Source organism: Branchiostoma floridae, chromosome 7, assembly GCF_000003815.2.
Source record: "Branchiostoma floridae strain S238N-H82 chromosome 7, Bfl_VNyyK, whole genome shotgun sequence".
NCBI classification, from domain to species: domain Eukaryota; kingdom Metazoa; phylum Chordata; class Leptocardii; order Amphioxiformes; family Branchiostomatidae; genus Branchiostoma; species Branchiostoma floridae.
In genome coordinates, this window is record NC_049985.1 from 13,876,452 (window position 1) to 13,899,420 (window position 22,969).

General features: G+C 39.5%; 2 protein-coding genes across 2 annotated transcripts in view; one reads left to right on the top strand and one right to left on the bottom strand.

Moving 5' to 3' along the window:
* The window catches only part of LOC118419001 (protein SDA1 homolog), a 131,844-nt gene that overhangs the window by 8,673 nt on the left and 100,202 nt on the right, over nt 1-22,969 (top strand). The window lies entirely within an intron of this gene.
* Nucleotides 57-22,219, bottom strand: LOC118419002 (galanin receptor type 1-like). Its single transcript, XM_035825210.1, has 3 exons — nt 21,601-22,219; nt 13,652-13,731; nt 57-6,828 (listed from the first exon to the last, which is right to left on the bottom strand). Exon 3 carries the CDS (start codon nt 6,361-6,363, stop codon nt 5,197-5,199), a length of 1,167 nt encoding a protein of 388 aa, XP_035681103.1. The 5' UTR covers nt 6,364-6,828; nt 13,652-13,731; nt 21,601-22,219; the 3' UTR covers nt 57-5,196.

Here is a 22,969-nt window from a genome sequence, read left to right on the forward strand (position 1 = left end):
TTTTTCAAGTTCTCAATAGATAGATAGAAACGCAATGACAGACAGCACACAGCATGTTCAAAGATACATTTATTGAAAATCTACTACTGATCTTTACAACATCTAATAATGGCAGCTGCACATGCAATAACAATTCCCACAGAGGAAAGGGAAACAACACTGCTTGTCAGAAAGTTAACTCACTCAGTAACCTGGCAACAAGTGTCTTGTGAGCTTGGCTGGTTTTGGTAGGCCAGTGTGTTTGTGTACATGTACATGTATATGTGTTGGCTCGCCACTGGGTTCAATTAACGGAGTGTTTTGATTAAACCTCAGAGGATGTTAATTTGACCCTGGCAGGCGGTTGGCCACTGGGTTTACTTAACGGAGCTTGTTAACTAAACAAGGCGGTTTGCCAACACATCCCTGCTCCCACAGAGTCTGGTTCCCAGGTTACTAACATGGTGCAATGCCAGGGGTAAACAATAAGGGATGATAGTAGTAATGGTAGCTGAAGAATCAATCCTTCCTGTGTACCTCATTGCAGAGAATTCCTTCCCCATAGCAATATTCATCTTTCTAACTGCGTTGCATCCATTCTCTTGGCACTAAATGCACTTGCAGCTTCTTTTTACAAAGAAGGCTCGCTTTTGAAGCGGAAAATATCATGGATTTCCTATAGACAGTAGGATAGCGTTCCATTAATCTGACGGCAAATCTGTACCAGGTTGTACAAGTGAATTGTAGTGAATTTGAGCAGAGCTATTCAGCATAACATGCTATTTCAACTGTGATATATATTGGATATACAGTCAAAGTAGTGACCACAGCTACATAAGGACCACCTGGCCAGTGTGACCACTCTTTGATGGTCCCATCTGATTTTTACCATTCCTATAGTGACCACCTGTACATACAGACCAGATTTTATCAGTCCCCAGAGTGGTCTTCTTGGGCAGGTTTGACTGTTACAGTATTATAAATGTCTGAAAGCACAATAGAGATACCCCTGGCAGCTCTTGGTCTTTATGTACACTTGTCACCAAGGAAGCTCTGACAAGATGGACACTTCACTTTTTTACATGGCAATTATTAGTATTACTGAGTTATTTCATGGACATCACAGAGCCCATGTGTATCCAATAGTTCCAGCAGAAATCGTTTATTTTCAACAGTTTAAAAGTGCCAAAGAGATAAAGCCCTATTGGGATTGAATTGAAAAAAGGGGGATAGAGCCCTTTTGGAATAGAATTGGGATGAAACTGAGTGCCAAGATCCTCCATTACAAATTAGAATATTAAATATCTATCTTGGTCAATTTAATCTTGATTCTCTTTGTCCATGTCATTTTAGATCAGATATTGTTGTTAGTTTTTGGATGTCAGTAAGGCAATTTTCGGCCAGATTTCGCCATAGCAAATCATTACTCTTGGTGCTTATGACTTTGAAATGCCTCATTCAACACAAGAAATATAATTTTCCAGACATTTTTTCAAACATGCTACATTGTAAATCATGGCCAGTCTGGTTGATATTTACTCTCAGAATTTCCTTAGAATTTGAGTGATTTATTAACCAGAAATCTAATTTGCATGACATTTGCTATATTCTTCTGGAACATTGGGTTCACATGCACTCGTAAACCTCTACAGTCTGCAGGCACATTTGGAATTCAATTCTGCAACATTTATTGACACACTAGAATAAAGCACTCATAAAGATGGACTGAAGTACCGACTGTGCTGCCTCCACAAATACATGTACAACAATCACCATCTTTACTACTTGTCTAAATACATGTGTTAGATTACCTTGAATTGTTTCTGTGCATCAATTCTATGGACAAATACATGATAAAGGACTCAAAATTTAGAAAGAAAATTATCGGTAGGAGCACATCATTAATTTTGAATATATAAAAACAAGTCAAACATAGGACTGTAATAACGATTTTTTCTTGGGAGATGGGCAAAATTTTCCAGCCCTAACAAGAATCATTTTTGAGCCATAAAAATCTTTGGATAGAAGTTCTCACTAATTGCACTGACAGGAACATTTGAACCATCTCATGTATTTCAAGCAGTGCCAGTTGGCTGTGTTGAATTTTCGTTCATTTCTGTACCTTTCCTTAAAATCTCTGTCTTCTTGTTGGATTTTCTTTTCCATATAGTTTTGTTCATACATAAGTTTTCTGGCCTTTTTCTTATGTGCTTAGTCCAAATGGTATTGAATAGGCCTTAGTTGATCCATTTCTCATACTATGCACGTGACAAGGTTTAACATTACATACAAAAATAAGCCCTTTCTCACTGGGATTTCAAGTACATTGATTTTTTACGTCAACATTTTACTTATATATTAATGTATGTTCATGAAGTCACACATGTATTACCAGTGCTTTGGTGATGGTTGTTGTGCTAGTCATGTTAAATACTGTACCTTGTATTTGAAATTTTAGAACTTGTTTTGATGTCTTATATACACTGACTCCAATGTCAAATATGACAGAAATTATTGTTGTTAAAAACCAATTATTGATTATTTTTGCACTGTTACCACCACCTCTTTCTATTGGTAATACATGCTGTATACATAAGTCTATCTTTGTATTCAAAAGCTTGCAATAAATGTTTCACACGTAACATTGAAGTCTTTTGACGTATTTACAGCAACTGGCAACACCAAACCTCAACAATGTAGTTCTAGGTTTATACTGCTAGTATACTAGAATAGTGTTTTGTTCATTAGATGGAGACAGAATACTTTTTCTTGGATAAGTAGTCTGTGTGATACATTGTGTAGATACGTTGTGTAGATAAGATATTACATATTAATTGCACTAGCACTCCTTTGGAACATAAAGGTTATGATGGTTCTGAGAAAAATTGACAATGTAAATGTAGTATATGGTGCCATACAATTATACAGCACAAATAACTGACAGTCATCTCAACTGCGGGTACATAAGTCATCAGCTCTGATTGCTGATGTCGCACAATACATAGACAGAAAATCCCTTTAGTATATTTCAAGAGCCTTTGTTCACCTAGAACTTTCAATAGCAGCTCTAAGTCTTTATTGATTTTTAAAGCCACATTTCAAGCTGTGCTATAAACATCAGTGGGCATTTAGTACTTCTCCATTTGCTTGGCTGAAGTAATACTTGCCCCCCAAAGTACTTTCTTCAAAATAAAAGTTGAAGTTTTCACTTTCATAAGCACTCTTTGGTTTTACCTGGCAAAGTAAAAGATCTCAATCAGTAGGCCCTTTATCCCATTTCAAGTATCTTGACTTGTATTGATTAATATTGATCATATCAAAACATTGGATGCTTCTGTATATAGTTTGGAATTTGTCTGAATGCCAATAGATGTATAGACTCACCAGCCTATATGTACAGCTTCTATTGTCTAGAAATGTTTGACATTTCTCAGATGGCACTCAGAAATAACACATTTGCATGTTAATTCTAAAACTAAATTATCTTCATAGACTGAAATTGACTGAACATGTCTGATCTTTACGTGGATATTAGAAGTATGTTTCAAACTAAATCATAGCAGACAGGTGAGAATTACATGTATGCATTTTAGTAGAGTACAGTGTTCATTTAGTGCTTGTATTAAGATAGACAGGAAACCTCCTATCCTATGTGCGATATGCTACATGCATATCATAAGTATGACATATTTTAGCCATACATTCTTAGAGACAGTTCCTTGATCTGTCACCATCAACTTTTACAAGAACATCAAATTTTTGCAATTACAACAGTCAGCAACAATATATCATTATCCACATTTCAATAACTTTTGTAATACATCACATCCTTTTTTCAATTTTCTTTTTTTTATCTTGGATAAAGCACTTACATGCACTTTGTAGTGAATTCTTATAGTCTCTTTGCAGAGTGTGACAAAATACTTCTCTTAGACTATTCAATCTTAGTTAAAATCTTTAACGTTATAACACGCAAGTGCACTTCAGATTTTTTGCCCAAAGTGTACACACTGGATATGAATAATGTTATTTATGGGAAATAAGTGTTGACACAAAATTATGACACTAGACTTACACTTGTAGGCATGTTATATCACTAACACAGCCAGATACAATGTAGCCTACAAAGGACTGTCCCCACCCCTATCACCCTCTATACTTACATATATTTTTCCTGTACATTGTTTGGTAATAAGCATACCTATACATGTATATCTTCCTTTCTATATCCCTCTTTTTTCTGGCAAGACCAATTCCAATTGTGACACACTGTAAAATACTAAACAGGAACACAAATATCAGATACACAACATGAATGTTGTACATGTACATCACTACTCAAGGATATACATATAATCCACTGACACAATGATTCCAAACATGTAGCTTGAAATTCAGTCGACAACTTCCTAGTACAATGGACCTCTTATCAACCAGAAGTTAGCTTTGAATATGAAGCAAGCAACAGATCCCTCACCACATACATGTACCATTGATACATATAATATGTACAGCTGAAGTGCCAATTGTCTGTGCTGAATGACATTACAATTGTAAGCCTGTCTTTTGTGGACATTTGAGAACATCCCTCTACTCCAATTATCACACTGCTTTAGATACAAGACATTGGAGGTACTGCCAGAATAATTTTTTTTGACAAGGAGATTTGTGCCCCAAAATCATGAATCTTATCTTCATCTACACTATAGTGCTTAACTGCCCTTCACGCAACATTAAGATTGCGTCCAATCAATCATCATTGCAGAATGCAAATATCAAGAACCAGACATGTCAATATCAGTGCATATCATGTTCTTGAGGCAGATTTCACTGGCTGGTAGAGATAAATTTGAAGTATAGCTGATTTCAATTAGTCTACATGTAGAACTAGATGTTTATGAATGATGACTGTTTTGTCTGTTCTCTGCTTCACAGAAAGTTTCATCAAATGGGCTGTAATTGTTGCATGTTGGGACATTAATCTAGATGATGTGTATGCCAGGTTATGAGTATGAAAATTTCAATAAGTCTATTTCTTTAGCAAATTTAGGGTTTTGTATCTATAGCGTACCGTTGTTGCAGTTTGTTGACTTGACTTTCTGCGGTCAACATTTTTGTCATCATTTAGAAAGTTTCACTTTTGCCTTCTTTGTTGTGAAATTTTTCTCCTGTACTTTGTTAACGCAGTGCTAAGTGAGATTTCCAGGTGAAAACGGATCACGTTCTGGTGTGTCCGTTGTTGAGGAGCCCGTTCTTCACGGACGTTGCATCCACCTCTGTACTCCCTGTCACGCCATTCTCTGGTTGGTTAACGCCCAGGTACGCCCTCTTCAGCGGGATGTTGTTCTGCAGCTCCGTGTCGTCCTCATTCCCCGGATTGTTGACGCTTTTTTTTCGGAAGGAGAAGCTGCTGATCTTGCCGGTCACGGCCTTGTGGAACCCCTTGCGAAAGTTTTTGGACATGAAGGCGTAGATGAAAGGGTTGCAGCAGGAGTTGAGATACATCAGGGTGTTAGCCAACATCCGCAGCACGAAGGTGGCCATGGTGAAGGGGAAATCGGCGTACATGTTCCACATCAAGATCATCCAATGGGGGAACCAGCAGACGGCAAACATGATGACCACCACCGTCACCATCTTGGTCACCTTCTTCTTGGTGTTCTGCTGGCCGTGACGAGGTCGGTCCTGTAGGCTGCGCACCAGGAGGATGTAGCACAAGGAGATGCAGAGGAGGGGGATCACGTAGCAGCACACAAACAGTGTGGTGAAGTATGACACTCGCTCGCTCCAGGTATTCCAGGAATCCATGCAGACCAGCACTTCCTGCTCATCCCTTGTGTAGCCGCCGGCGGACTCCGTTTTGTATGCTATGGCGATCGGGATGGCCATCAGCAGAGACATGCTCCAGATGACGCTCTCCACGATCCACGCGTAGCGGGGGTTGCGAATCTCACGGGATTTGACGGCATGGACAATCGCAATGTAGCGGTCCACGGACATGACCAGTAGGTTGTAGATACTGGCGATCATGTTGGTGTAGTTTCCATAGTGCACAAACTTGCACAGGAATGTCCCAAAGATCCAGGAGTCCCCAGAGAAAAGATACGTTTGAAAAGGTCCACAGAAGATCAGGAACAAGAGGTCGGCAATACTCAGGTTGAGGATGAAGATGTTTGTGGTGTTCTGTATATGTTCCTTCTTGCAGAGCAAAACTACCATCACAAGGATGTTTCCAGCAACACCAACAAGGATGATACTGGCAAAAATGACAGGAACAATGACACCACGCACACCTGTTTCCATGTCAAAATATGTCCTGTTTGCCTCTGTGGCATTGGCTGTGTCATTCAGCCACGTCATATTGGTCAACGTTGTGTTGTTCATGTTGGCAGGCTGTTACATACAACTGTTACATACAGAAAATACCTTTTTATGAATTCATAATCATCCAAATTGCCACAAATGAACAAAAAAAAATCAAAGCATTCTCTCTGGGCATCTTAAAACTACTGTAATGACAAATGCCTTTGTACAGAACTCTGTGTTCAGTGCCAAGAGTACTATGTACAAGAAATCAATGCAGTCAATAAAATGTCTTCTTGAGTGTTTTAGATCATCAATGATGAGCTTGTCTTGTTGGTGCAGACTTTTGGGTGGATTTAAACCTGGAGATTTCCTCAATCGCTGTCTCCTAACTTGCTTGACCTGATCAAAAATGGGTCTCAAGTTGAGCCGATGCCAAATTCTGGTCTGACGATTAGAGGCAGGGTTGAACTGCTGTGATGTTAAACTTCACCTTCTCTGCTGTCTCCTCAAAGACCCAGTGTGATAAAGCTTCCCCCACCAAGCCTGCAGACAGGAAAGAAAGATTAATTTCAGATATGAAAGCCTTAGTTCCACAATGTAGTCTTCACACATATTGAAACATGTTGTGTAGACAAAACGTCTGCTGTTATCATTTTATATTCTCAAAGGGCACTGTTAATATGTTGCACAGATCAACTGCTGTCACTTTTTGGTAGACTGTCGTGACAGTTAAATGATTCAAAATGCACCAGGGACCAATTACAACTGTACCTCTAATGTCTATAATGGGCAAGTCATAACAAAGGTTCCTTAATGTCTTAAATGATACATATCTTGTTGGAAACATTAATAAATCTGTATGTTTCTCTATATCTCCTTGGATAAGTTGAATGACAAATTGTGATTTTAAATTGCATCTGATGTTCTTATCTAACAGGTGTCTACAGCAGTTGGTTTGTTTTGTCTACAGTGAGTTGTAAGTGCCACTCTTGTAGCTTGATTGAAGTACAATAAGTAACCTGCTGTTTTGTAGCTAAAGACAGAGACAGTCAATAAAAAGGGAAGAAAAAGAACAACTATTGCACAGTGAAGATAGTAATGTTATACTTGAAATAAAAGCTCTCTCCACTGTTACTAGCATCAATGTCTAGAATTCTTCCAAGCTTTTATTGATGACCTAATTATAATATTATTGAACACTCACTTCATACTGGTAAAATGATTTATCACTCTTTCAATAAAAGAAAAGAGCTTGATTTGACTTTTTCACTTAAACAACAACTAATGGAATCTACATGTAGGTGAAAGGTGCAATTGTCAAGAATTCAATAAATTCCAATTGAGTCTAATGCGTCTCATACCAGGCCAAATGGCTTTTGTAGCTGTTATCGATTCAATAAGGGTGTCAACCGCTTCATGGGTGCCAAACATCGGTATGAATACGCAATTTGTCTGGCCACTTGGGCGGGGGCCAGCGATGAAGTAATGATGAAGCTAGCGTGGTCTAAGACTACCGATAAGATCTGCCTTCCTCCAGAATCTGTTTTACGACTTGCACGTATTCTGTCCGTGTCTTAAGTAATTTGCAAATCGATTTGCCACTAATACCTAACCAGAGGCTGAAGCCTGACATACGTGTTTGGTTGTTTCACAGCACTTTCATGGTTGAATTCAACTTCAGATTTGTTATTATGTCAATCATGGTGGAAAGTAGATAGCTTTTTGTATTCATTGCTTTTCTTCTCACTATCTACTGAATGTCATAACACTTATGGTGAAGGTGACTGCAATGTAACATTGTGTTGTGTTGTAAAAGCTGTGATTCAGAGTGGTACAGTAAAAGTTACTACTAAAACACTACAAATGCAACTGATGCAGTAGGCATGTTATCAAGGGATTATGATACAGCAGTAAAAAGGACTGTTATTATCTTTACAACCAAGTAAAAGAGTCTGGGGAAGAGTTTTATTGGTGTTTTATGGAATTTTTTTGTTGGTCTTTATCTGTGCTTTTAATTTTATCACTATGACGGTTTTATTGTAACACATTATGATGCATTAAGTGTCATGAGTCGCATACATAGCTGTCGATTAGTGGGCGGTAAACCCAACTGGAGACACATGCCAATTTGGACACTCAGATTGAATCTCCAAAACACTGGAAGTGCTAATATAGTACCAGTAACAGAGAAAACCAACTAAGATTAGATAACAATCATGTACTATTGGCTGTTGGGAGGTCAGAAGTCTATGATTTAGCAGGATTTTACTACATTGACCAAGAAGACCATCTTTTTGATTTATCATCTGTTCTCATCTGATTACATGCCCATACTGTATGGGATGATCATTATGAAAAGTCAACTGGAGACAACTACTTAGTTGCTCAGTTGCATAGTTAGAGATTAGAGAGAGAGAGAGGGAGTGGGAAGAAAAAGGGAAACATGTTTGAAATCTAAGGAGAAAACACTGTTCACAATATGTTGATTTGAGTGCTTTTTTTCAAGAATTTTGAACATCCCAACATGTTTATTGTACACTTTGCTAGCCGCAAATGATACACTTAAGACAGCCAAATGGACATTGCATCGCAAAGTCGATTAACGTCAGACATTCCATGACTTCACAGGTTTTCCCTTAAATCCTGATAAAGTAACGGTATCTCTCCTGAGATCACTGTTAATGATTTTTGTTTGCAATGTTATTGCTATCAGGGATGAAGAGAAGTTTATATTGCCTCTCCAGCCAGTCTGATTCCACTCGTCACAGCTTGACCTGAAGGCATCCCTGTAAGCAGCTTGAGATCTTCTAAAAAGCTGTAGGCTCTTTTCTGCTCAATGCTGGCAATAGTTGCCCCATTATTGCCTCAGTAGTAGCAACATTATTGCCTCAGGCAGGGGGGAAGTTCGGTCCATTTGAGATGCTTACATGTAGATTGTCCTTTCGTGTGGAATATAAAGTTGAAAGCTGTATACTGAAAGTGTACTTTGCCTCTTAAAGTGGTACTTCTGTGGCTAGAACATAACTCATATGCTGACCCATGTGGAGAGGGATAAGACTGGAAGTCGTTAATAAGAAAGTTTGATTCCATAAAATATATATGTGGCTCCAGATTGTCTTCTAATGGAGTTATGAAGTATTAGGAAACTATTTTTAAAAGTCATCTAACTTGTGGTCGACTAAGGGCAAGTTGACTTGCTTAAATGAATGACATTGTCTGGGAGCCCCAAAACTGATGCGAGCATCCAAAAAAATGCCCCCCCCCCCAAAAAAAATAACCTGAAAACATGACCCTCTTGTTAAGGTATTAATGTCATATGACAGTTAATTAAATGAGCCTTTACTTGTGTTTATGTGTGTAGCCAAAAATCTTAGACCAGCACAAATTGCCCAAATTTACATTTACAATGTCTCCCAGGCTGTATATTCAGCCAAGGAGGTTAAAAGAAAGAGCTCTTTCTTTAACCTCCTTGATTCAGCCATAGTTGACATCCAAATCCCCCAGTCCTGTCTTCTATTGCAGAACAAGGCAAATTGACGGAACCGAATGAAGTATTGAATTAGAGAAGGAACGCCCATCATGTTTGCTATCTAATATACATGTCCGCAAACTTTGTGATAATTCTGTGTCTGTAAGAAGTTCAAAATTAACTACCGCAGCGTTAACATCAGTCACAATTAGTTATTGATTTGTGGGAAGTTTATTATCGTACCTGGGTTATTTTGACTTCCCACATTAGCCTTTAATAATATGCAAGTTGAAGGAATAGCAATGTCAAGTTCACTTGATTGAAGAACGTCGGCATGGTGGAAATTGCAGTCCGGAAACATTATAAATAAATGTCCTTGCTCTTTGAGTTAGGAAATTGGCCTGTGCCAAATGCACCAAGTTGAATGGCGGAAGTTGGAAACTAGGACTTTACATAGGCGCTATGCTAATGATTAAACCGTCCCTGTTTTTCCCCGGGTGCATGATTATTGAAAAGATATGAGGGCTATTCCCAGTCAAAATAAGTGAAAGATGTCCTGCCACCCTAGAAAGCAATTTCCTTTGGTCAGATTCAGGGTCTTGCTTTGAGAAAATCCACTTTGCCAATTATCAATGGAGCCTCTCACCCAGGTGACCCTAAGTGAGGTTAAACCATCCCAGTAGAAGCAGGAAGTTAATCACCCCTAATGCAGACCGGTAGTCATAAAATGACACCTTGTTATGGGCTGGTCTGATCTATATACACATCGCTGTGCAACCCTACATGGTACACAAGCTTTTGCTCAGGGAAAAGCCATGGCCATTTATATGGCCTCTAATGTCCTTTTGATACAAATATATTATTTCTCAATCAAAATCAAAGGTAACATTACATCAGAAGACAAGGAGAATATACAACCATTAAATTCCTATGATGAGACACCACTTCAGTGTCTCTAACTTGAAGCCAGTTTTGGGAAAAGAAAGGTACATCAGTAGTTGCATACAAATTGAAGATACTCATCTTTGAATCCAAGACATAGCCATGACTAGAAGGGAATGTAGACCAACAGCAAGTATTTTCCGTTCAAAATACTTATACATACATTGTATACATCTAGTGAACCAGAAATCCACATTCAGGGAGCCACTAGGAACAGCCTCTGTTACCAACATTTTACTTGACTGCGAAGCCAGGGAATTAATCAGTACCTTTTAGCAAGTCATTTCTACGACCCTTCTGCCCCAAATATTTTGAACACAGTGTACCTAGCAGATGCCATTGATTATCCTGTTTGTTGGAGCAGACTTGCACTAGTGTTGTTCATTGATGTTACATTATGTATTATTACTTCTTTACAGTATTAGTCAGGAAAATGTGTGGTGAGGTAAAATTAGTCAGGAAAATGTGTGGTGAGGTAAAAACCATATGGGTTTGTACTGTATGAAAAAAGTGCCCAGTGGGGATTTGGGGTTGATACTTCTATTTTCCATATCAGCTTAAAAGAACTGTGGGTTACAGGATGAACATGTTTATCACTGTATCCACCTTGGATGATTTTGAATGGCAAAACTGCAGGTCTTTTTACATCTGTGCAAGAAGTAGTGCAACAATGTTTCAGCACCATGGACAGTAATGTCAAGGCAGTATGCAGGCTTACATCTGGGACATACACAGACTGAATGTCTATTTCAATGGATTTCCAGGCCACACAAACAGATGACATCCACATATGAGCTACTCTATAGAGACTGTTAGTACCATCATTCTGTCTAGAACGGAATCCTCGTGGTGATTGGGGCAAGCTAGGTACTTTGTATAGGGTAAAGGTCAACCATCTGTTCTTCCTTCACCATTGGAGATGTCCTCCTATTGAATTTGTTCCAAACCCAGCCAATAAAATCTGTTTACGGTCCATTATTGAATTGATCAGTTTGTCCGTTGACGTGGTTTTAGCTAATGATTGGATAATAATAAAATGAGACTTGTTGCATTAAGTTAATTAGAAACCTATGATGGAAGAAAAATCGATAATGTGACCATTGCCAATTTTTCTCTTGGGAAATAAAATGCAATAAATTCATCTCTTCAAAGAAGCTACCTTTGATGGCTGTAAAAGCTCCGGATGTGCTTTAATGCCCAGATGGGGAGAGCGTGGCCTCTACGGGGTATTAGAGGAGAAACGCATGGTATTCTGTCATGCATGTGGTGTACTAGACTGAAACATTGTTTCCACAAGTTGGACATGATTTCAAAACTTCTTCTTGCCATGTTAAGCATTAGTGTTAGCATTTTGCATTAATATCAACACCAAGATAGTAAGACTAGCTTGCAGAAGTTTCTGGGATGTAGGATGTATTAATTGAATTTTTCCTAGGTCTGTATTAACTTGAAGTAATTTTCAGACACGGTTTGTTACATTGTTGAAGAGGTTCATCAGTCACGGATGAATACAGTTACTCCAATTTTCTTCAGTCAATGACTGTTTTGTAACGGTAAGTTACATACCTTCCAAATTTTCGATGTCTATCAGCACATCTTTGTCACGGGGAATGAACTAGTCTCAATCTCGCAAGAGAACACAAGACTAGGTCAGGCTTGCATGGATCATCTGCCCCCTCCCCCCGCCTCCTTGCAGAGAAGACTGTTTGCTACATTTGTCACTTACAAATGTAAGCTTTTTGAAGAGTTTTGTAGGACTAGTTCAGTATTTAGACAGGATAATATATTGCTTGACACCTAAGAAGGGCAAGTGGCAAGAAAGTCGACATCAATCTGAGCATGCCCTGCAATGGTAATCGCTGTTGATATAACACAGCCCATCCAGAAATGGCAGGAAATCAGCTTTGAAAGTCAAAAGGGGACAACATCTCACTACAATGAATTGCAGGCTTTGCAAATGAGATTACGAACCCAAGTTGAATTAGAGGGGATGGCATCTGGGAAAGGAAATATTGGGCATAGGGGGAATATCTATTTAGTGTGTTAGTTGTTTGTCCTAGATATGACATTGGGATGTTAGGTGTGTCCAAAGTTCGGAAGCGTGTCAGGCAGAGGGATGTGTGGGATTCACACGGCATAATTACCAAGTGCTGATATTAGTTTTCAGCCTAACGTTGTGGGCAGTGTAACCAATTTGGTAACACTGACATTGAGGTGGGAAGCTAAAGGGTTCTCTAGAAAGTAAAAGAGAGGAAGCCATTGCAGTAGTAGGTTTGAAGACAGGCTGCCCCAGTGGCGTGGGCAGCACTCATCACCCAATGATGTGGCAGCCTTGCTCAATGAAGGTCAATATGTGGATACTGTGTGTAAAAATGACTTGAAAATTGAATTTGAAAAAAAAAAGTTTCAAATCCCTAATATTGCGTTGGTTGCCTTTAAAGATACTTCCTGCAAAGTTCATGGTGGGTGAGCATGATTTAGATAGGATTTATCATGTTGGTGGCGACCTGTAAAACTGTGAGGACAGATGTTAGCTCTGATAAGTACCAATCCCCAACCTGTAAATGTTCAGGATCCTTTTAATGCCCTAACCTTCTCGTGGGAAGGTAGTCCTCCAGCACCTGATCACAAGATTAGACGACGTCAGGAGGAAGAGTAAAAAGGAGAAATGTTGTTGTTGCCAAACTCTTCTGTAATGTTAGCTGAAGAACATCTCACATATAAAGGTGTATTCATGCGTAGAACACAGCTTATGATATATCCCTGCTTCATTGTCCTTTTTGGCAAACTGTATAACTGTACGGATATCAAGTACAGAACACTGTTAGTAATACATTTCAGCTTACAAACATTTTATTGCATGAGAATTGTGCTGCCTAATCGGATGCCACAACTAGTGCGCTCTAAGCGGATTTTTACTGGGATAATCACAACAACTTAGGGAATTCCACCCACCTCTGCAGGAAGCCCCTGCAGGGCTCTGCCCTCTTTTCCTCTGACCTCCTCTCTCCAGGCACTTCTGTCTCTTTATCACCCTGCACAGTGGGAAAAGACGGACATGCGTCACAAACTAATAGTATGACCCATAGAAATGCAGGATATTGAAAAACGCGTGGTGTATGGTTTGTGATATGATTGTGCAGCACTTTTCGGTTTTTGCCATTAAGAGGGAAGTTCTGCACATGTTTATTACATGTGGAAGTGGTTGTTCCTCAGGGCTCGTTCTGTCAATCAGGGTTTTATCCCAGAAAACAGGATAGTCTGTGGGAGGACAACTAATGCACTGTAATGTTACGCATAAACTGTAATTGAAAATGTTGTCAAATATTTATTGTAATCTTAGCTCCAACATAAAGAATAAATACTGCATATCCTCTTTTTTTTGTCTCAACCACAGTTGGTTCTTATAAAGATACTAGAAAGGCAACATTTTTGAAAAAATGCAGGATGTGGGCGAAGGGAAAAGAAAGGAAAAATCGGAAGAAAAGAAACAACTAGAATGACAACATTTTCGCGAAAATGCAGCAAGTCTTTCCCGTGGCCTTTTTTGAAGTTTAAGTCAAACTATCTTACACACAATAGTAATTGCCATTAGGTGCCCCGTATTCTCGGTTCACCCCTATTCTCGGCCTTTACCTGGCGTCACGGGTTGTGCTGTGTAGCAATTATAAAGCTGAAATTCATGATCAGGTTCAGGTCCGGTACCGTACCGTAGCCTCCATTCCAAATTTGACTTAACGCCGCAGGCGACAGACATCGACGATACAGTATTTGGCTGCCGGTATGGTCCGAGGCGTTGACGAGCCCCCCTCCCCACATGGACCGTCCGACCGTTTAAACGCCGTCTTTTGAGGGCAATTAAAAAATAAATAAAAAGGCGTGTAAACTGAACGATGCTCTGTTTGCAAGATAAAATTGTTGTAAATATCAAAAAAGAAAAAAAAAAGGACAACTAAAAGAAAGTTGTTCCCGCCCGGAATCGAACCAGGGTTGACCTAGCGAAAAAAGCGCAATCGTAGCTGGTGCTTTAGCCATTCGGCCAAGCTTGCCATAACGTTATTGCCGGCATTTTAACAGGTACATGGATACAAATGCAATGCGTAGCTTGAACACGTCCGTTCACTGTTTAATTTGCAAGATTCCAAGGTCCCATTTTCTGAAGATAATGTTTTTCTGTGCACATTTATCAATCTTGTTCATTCCGTGGCGGGCAACTTCTTCCTTGAGCGCCTGTTTGGTCGAATGCATGGCCGATTTACTGCCGCGTCTCAGCTGCTATTATAAAACTGGATGCCGAATGACATTTTGTGTTCTCTGCGTTCATAAGTACAGCTCTGACGTACACCCGAGACAGTCTGAATTTAGGCCAATCAAAAAGCTGGGAACGCGGAGTATTTGCTAACAGCTTCCATTTTTCTGAGTTTTGATTGGCTATTATCTAAATGGATGCCGATTGTGTCCTGCGCGTTGATAGGTTCACCTCTGACGTACAACCGAGAAAGTGCGACTTTAGGCCAATCAAAAAGCTTGAAACATGGAGTACATGGAGGCTTCCATTTGTTTCTGATTTCCGGTGAAATACTTGTAAGAAAACTATATGTGTGGCTTCGCCCACATAATTACATGTATGTAGGCAGCATGCAACTGAAAGAGGGTTTTTGGGCATCATATCTCCATTTTTTGCTTCCATCATTTCTATCAACAAGGTTGTGGCCTCTTTTTTTCCTTTTCAAGGATGCTCCCATACAAATGTATATGACAATGTCTAGACATTACGTAGCTTCACTTGTACATAGTTAGTACCACTCAGTTTGAAGGGCCAGACAGCCACAGATGGTCTCATGAGTGGACCCATATTCACTGTCAAAAATATTTACATCGTACAGTGAGGCTATGCTGCCACTTCCACCTGTAGCTTCAGACCGGTTGTGCTTACCATTTTCCCCTAAGGCACAGGCTAATAATTTCAAGCACATCATTCATGGTGAAAGACAAACATGCATATATTTTACATTAACTTGAGGACAAATGTTAATGTAAAAGGATAGCGGGCCGCCCTGAGCTTGCCGAAGGTATACCTGAATTTAGTATGAACTGTAATAAGTATCATCCTCGTGTAGACCCTAATCATACTCAGTGTAGCAACTTGTAAAGTTCAGAAATAAGGTGCAAGTGGAAGATTACACCATTACTGCGCAGCGTTTTTATTATGGCCCTAGGGTGCCAGTAGTATGATACAGGTAATAAACCGTCAAATTGCCTTCACTTTGGCTGCAATATTATCAAACGCAATAAAAGAAGTAAGCTTGTCAATGAGTAAACTGTTGAATGTTGGACACACCCCTTCTGTGTAAATTTGCAGTGACCTAACACTGTGTTAGTCTTATGTACAAATGTACAAACATGTTACTTCAGGACTACTGGATATCTCACAGTTAACAAACCCCCCCAGGCCCTGAGCATGACTGACCAACGTTGAAACTTTGTGATTGTTTAGTTGCAGAAATTAATTGGCTCAAAAAAGGACATAGATCATTGAAGTTTTTGCTGTCGCTGGATGGAATAGAAGAATAGTTATAACTGCTATAGAAGAAAAGTTAGATGGCAGGCAATTGGATATCCATTACAAACATTCTTATGCTTTGTAGTTACAATCTTGTGCTGAGTCTGGTACAACTGCACTGTATGATTTTTTGACTGTCTCCCATAAAAATACTCAAGTCTATCGTGCCTGCCATCTGCAGCTCTAGTACCAACTCAAGAGTATTGACAGGTTATTGCAAAACTACAGCTGGCATTGCTCCCAGAAATGCCTGTTTGTGAATACCAAATTTTTGCCCCGAACTATCATGGACAAATTTCTGAACTGGTAACCTTTGACGGCCGGCCTGGTGATAGGCCGTATCTCAATTACACACAAGGTCTGCACCATCCCATCAGCGCCTTGGAGAGGAATCATGTCCACCTGGTGCTAGGGAGTGGAATGGAAAGTGTAATGAGAATGCAGTGGTTTGTGGGTCAGAACCAACACCATAGAGGAGGTCAGGGGAATCTCAAAACCCCTGCTGACCCTTTCTTGCTCTATTTCCGACGAAAAGTGATCATAAAAACAAGATATTAGATGGTAGGGATAAAAGATAGCAACAAATTGGCATTGCCCTCTCTGTGCAGCCAAGGGAAAGGTTGTAGCTGCAGGGTGAATGGAAACTGACAGCTGAGTTAAGATTGCCAAGTATATGGGTTGGAAAATGAGCTTGCAAGGTTTTATCAGTTAATAACTTGATAGCAGAGAATTGGATAGTTTTTCAGAAATGAAGGATGAACTTTTGAAAATCTAAATTGCATGCATTAGACAAATTGTTGAGGGCAGAAGAAACTACATACATGTACATGTATACCCCTTTTCTTATATTGGTTAACGGTGCACATTTACGTACTTGTATGTTGTTGCCACTGACTTAAAAACAATATGGTACTTGAATGTGTGTTATAGTCTGTGTAACACAAACTCCGCTGTCTAGGACTGTAACTGGCCCCTCGTAACAGTGGAGGAGGCTGGCCGGATGTTTGGCAGCCTGCTATAAGTTAGATTTGATCAGGCTAAATGTGTGTAAGCATAAAGGTTTAGTATCAAGAAGTAAACGTTATAGTCATTATTATGTTGAGTGAATGCAGAATGAATTTGTTTGTAGATTTCTGCTCAGTCTGGAAGTTCTTTGCACACCCACTTTACTTGTGCAGACAGAATGGTGGCAGCACCATGTGCATGTGTTTCCCATGACATTTGAAATGTTGTCAGCTTGGAGTTAACCAGCAGTATTACATGCATGAGTGTGCCAGAGGAGGACCTGACATTTCCTGACAACTAGGAGCTGTCTGGGTGGCAGAGGACTTGTCTCCCCACTTGGCTGTGGTCACAGTTCGCTGTAGGTACACATCACTGATTCCAGACTGTGTAACTCCTAGGTAACACACCAAAAGGATGTAACCAGGCAGACGGCAAGTCCTCGGATATGTACATAAGCTGAGACTTGGAAAATATGCTTTTTGATCACATTTTAGTTACTCTTTGATTTTGAAGTCAATGTGGGCAGTGCATTTGATGCTTGGAACCTAATTGCTTACGTCATTATCACCAAAAACCAATTTCCTAGTAATTTGGCAAATGACCAATGTCATGTTCCGTCCATCAAGAAAACTCTGGTTTTTACTGACATTGCACTCTGTATATGAAGGAAACCCATCTAGTGTTATGCAGAGAACCGGATGGGATGTGAGTGAACAAAATGTTGAAATGATCCACAAGGTCTAATCTTAACATAAACATTTCAAAGGCTCAATGTGTAAAGATCCTGGACAGAGTAAGCCCCACATGTCAGAATTTACAACAGTTTGCTTTGCAGGGTTTAAAATAGCTTGCTTGAAAAAAAATGAATGCTGATACTAGGGTATCATCTGTCCATTAACATATGGTAAAATCTCCCATTTGTCTCCCTTTTGTGATCTTAATTGACCATTTTCCAAACTGCTGGATGAATGTGCCATTAAGATCTAGTCAATGGTTGTAACACGGATATTTTGATGCTGTTATGGGTTTATCCCAGCTGGATACCTCCTTCATTTCATATTCCACATTTTGTAATCTTTTTGCAAACCATAGGATGAACTGCTTCTTACATGGTAACAAGGCAAGGCAACAGGTACAACTTAATAGATAATGATTGATTGTCCTTGAAATTAAAATCTTCTTTCTTTTTCTATGAAAGAATCACTGTAATCCTGCCAGTCTCCAGAGAGTGTTGTGGGGTGCTATGATTGACAGATGAGTAATTACCTGAGAATTGCTGTTTTGTGTGTGAGGTCCCCTCGTCATAGCGAGGTGGTCCAATAACCAAATGTGTTGATGCTTACTAATTTAAAAAAATCTGACTATCAGTCAGATGTTGATAAATCAATGCTAGTTCACCTTTTCCAGTTTACTTAAAAACTGGGTATTTTTTAACAGTGGTTAGTGTTTTTCAAAATATTGCAGTTTGAATCCACAGTGTGTCAACTTGATACCCAAAAATACTCCAGGACCTGTTTTTTAATACAGCAGATATAGGTTACCCCACAGATAAAGGTGAACTTATGTTTTATCTCTAAAAAAGGAAAACAGCTCTTTTTTTGTGATGACAACGAGAAGGTCCTCTTAGGAAAAAATATCACCATTTGCATGTGTGCCAGTTAATATTTTGGTCATAAAACCACCCGACTTTGAAATGACTGGAAGCTTCTGAGATATTATTGCAGTCTTCTCAAGGAGCTGTCGTGATAAACAGCCATGTGAAATAGCATAATATTTCATCCGCCTGCACCGTTAAGCATTATATTGGCAAAGTAATGCTGCTGATGAATGAATAGCTATTTTGCCATATGGACACAATTTCAATTTTGTGTCTCCTCATAGTTTTGAGATAACTGTCAATCACAATTCAAGCCTTTCAACCAGACAGGGATTATCCTTCTTGGCATTTTCTGCTTATGAGAACTTGTGGATAACGTTAATCCGATATGAATGTTAAGCCGATAGCCATGTCAGGCTTGTTGCACATTGGAGCTGATTCAGCCAAAGATGTCTATGCATGCTGTTCAGTTTGTTGCAAAAACCCTGTGGATGTCTGGCATAATAGTAGTTACCGCTCACAAGACTTGGAATGAACTCATTGAAGATTTGCCAGCCCGACTGATAAGGCCTTTATTAAACCTCGGCCATGCATGCTTGTAGGTTAGGATGCCACCCATCCAATTTTCTGCCAGATGAACATTCTGTATAGCTGCTCATCAGAAAATTGCTAATCGCATCTACTGTATGTGGATGGGTGGGTAAACTAAATCCAACTCGCGGGATTACTGAAAGCTGTGTTCCATCTCCAATATGAAATCACAGCCATGCATGATACCAAAAATGTGTGTCTGGATTACTGTATCAACAGGTCATGAGTTAAAGCCGACTCAGACTGGATTATCTGTATTTGTTTTTCTGGAATTATGGCAGAACTTGCATAGAAATCATACATGCAAACAGACATGTGAAGTCAAAGTATGGTTACCGTAATGAAAAGTTTTGTGTAAACTGTGATATTGGTATATATATTAGCTAATTTCTGTGATAATCTGATTAGTTTATAATTAGTCCTCAATTCCAAGCGTTGAATATTTTTGAGCTGGTCGCAAAAGTCCACTTCTACCCTTTACCACCGTTGTTGAAAAGTGTTATTTTCAAAGAATGAAAAATGATTGATTGAAACATAAGAAGTCTTCCTTTCAATATCAATTGATCACATGTGATTGAAAAATATCCACATGAAGACAATGTGTACTACATTAATCAAAAGTGTCAAGTGTAAAAACATGTCAAAGATCAATGTGCTCCAAGTACATTACCCGTATATGCTGTACATACAATGTATAACAGGTTTTAAACATGTTTTTCCAGGCAGTCTTGTCTACCTAACCCGGCCTCAATCATTACATGGCTTTGTGTAGCATCCCTAAAAGCTAATGCGTTTTTACTGACCAAGCTATTTGTGCCAAGGGAGTTGTGGCTTAGCAACGATTGTAGGTGCTTTGTAACAGGTAGACTAATTTGGACTGTCAGACAGAGGACAGTGTTACACAACTGAACATTTGAACCCAGCTTGGTGAAAGAGGATGATCTCTAACAAATAAATTTTCCTCAGTAATGTCATTACGGGAATGGTAGAGTGATACAGAGGTGAAGTATAACATGACGGCTAAAGGTTGCTGATAGTTATCATACAAGGCTTGCAGTAATTGCACAGAGCTTAAAAATCCATTTGAAGAACATTATCTTGCTCTTCCCTTCAAAATGAGGTTCCAGTGGTGGCCGTTGCATTGATGAAAGATGTGACCATCATGCAAGAACAGTTTTACTGAAGAAAAATTTGCTCTTGATTTTTAACCTACTTTTTTGTCTCTAATGACAAGTTTTCAGCCCATGACAAGTGAATTTGACCACAGAAGTGCACTCATGACTTTGTGATTGATATATTCAGGAATGGATCGATGAAACAATGCTTTCTATCCATGACAAGCAAATGTCTAAAATGATTTCTGATCCTATTGCACAAAACACGTTTTACTGAGATTGTCTTATAAGTCAATAAATCACATTCCTGAATGAATTACAGCTGTCACCAATATCAAATTTTCCCCAGCATGGGAAACACGTAGTTCCAGATTAAAGGGACGGAATGGCAATTAAGGGAAATTGAAGAAATCGATACAGATGAAATGTCCTCTCTCAAGAGCCAAATTTCGGCAGAGCCTGCAGTAAGAATTTTAAGAAGCTTTACGGCAATCAGAATGTAGGAAGCAAATTGAGCTTTATGTTCAACACAATATTTGTCTCCTCATCTTGTGTGCATTGATTTGTGCCTCATCCTTTTCAACTCTTAACAGGCTCAACTTAAAAAGACTTACATCCACACATTCTAATATGGAGATAATTTTTTTAGCTGGGTAGCAATCCATAACTCAGCGGCAAGTGCCAATGCCGTTACGGTAGTATACGATGCTAAAAAAGTAGGAACATAATGCCTCTCACTGGCAGGACATAGTGAGTATGCACGGTTAGTCGTCCTTGTAGCTTGAAAGCCCACAAGAGGACAAAACACAAAGAAAGTCATCAATCAGTTCTGTACAATGCCATGGCTTTGATGCGCCTGATTTTCCCTAGCTAGGCTTTGATGCGTCTAGTTTTCCCTACAATTGTATCAAATCTCACCTACCTTTCAGCTTGGCTTTTTCCCCAAAGACATCCAAGACTTATCAAAGACAGGACAACAAAAATTAGATGAGTCTGTAATTGTTACAAACGAGAGAAAAAGGGCCACACTTACTGCTGTTGTATGGGATATGAAAATTCACTGCCAAGTCTTCCTGCAAGAGGTGTTACAAACTGCCAGTGGATTCCCGCAACTCCGCACACACCTGATTTGCGCCCGGCCACTCTCCCAACCAGCAATCAGACTGCGCTCACTCCTCAGATCTGCAAAAGGGTTATTTATCATAATTTAATACCTCCCACAGCCAGGGAGCTCTCGAGCTTGGCCACCCATTTCCATTGAAAATATGAAAGTAGGGTCTCACAAGCTGTGAACAGGGCTGTGCTGTGCTGGGATGGATAGATGAAAGGCAGGGTGGTTCTTTCTAAAGTGCTGATAAAAAGGACCCACTGACATGTCTGCACATTGATAGAGTTCAGGTGTAAACATAGCAAGGAATCCTATGAGCTAATACGAGTACAACACTCTTTTTGGGTTGGATTTTGGGCTACGTCTAGCCATAGACTTGATCTAACATACCAGCTATCAAGTGGGACAGCCCCCTTCATTACTATTCAGTCTCTCGTCGTTTCTTCAGAGGCCGGTTCTTATTGACACACACAAAGTGTATGCAAATGAGGACAGTGGATAATGCAAATGTCAGTGGAAAGGACGAAGAGGGAAGGAGCACTTCATTTGCATATGCTGCAAGGTTTTTCTAGGAAACATGTAAGCACAAACGATATATTAGGTTTGGCTAGGTTGTTTCCCATGATTGTTTGGTATGTGGTTGGTAACAGGAGGGTTCATTAACTGCCAATTTTCTCACCATTACCACAATCATAGGAGAGTTAGGTGAATTAGAGAGTAGCAAGTGGTACATTCTCATTCAACAGTATCTAAAGGCCCGGGTTTGTTTGAAGTGTTTATGGTCGCATACTTGGTATGCTAGGGATCAAGTACATGTCACCACATCAAAAGGTTGCTACGACTCACTTTTGACCTTGGGGGCTATTGAAATCGTTCTTTTATCCCTGATCTCCAGTACAGGACAGTGATTTGATTTCTCCAGCAACCTTGGGGATCTGCTGTCAGTTAGCTAATTCAAATCAGCTCATGATACTCATTTCGAAATATGTGGCCATGGTACTAAGTAAATGGTTATATCCAGCCTTAAATGTGCAATGCATATGACTGATTCAATGATTCCCATAGCCCATGTAAATGATTTAACCTGTTGCAATGTACATATGTAATACACAGATAAGATACATGCAACACGTTATTTCAAATGAAGAGGTCATTGCCCGGTTATGACACTTTTGTTGTTTCAATCGCTAATATATTACCCAAGAATCTTTCAGCATTTCTTATCCTTTATAACATATGATTTTGGGGGGGAGGGGGTCTTACTGGCTCTTTCCTTAGTTCTCCAGGTGCCACA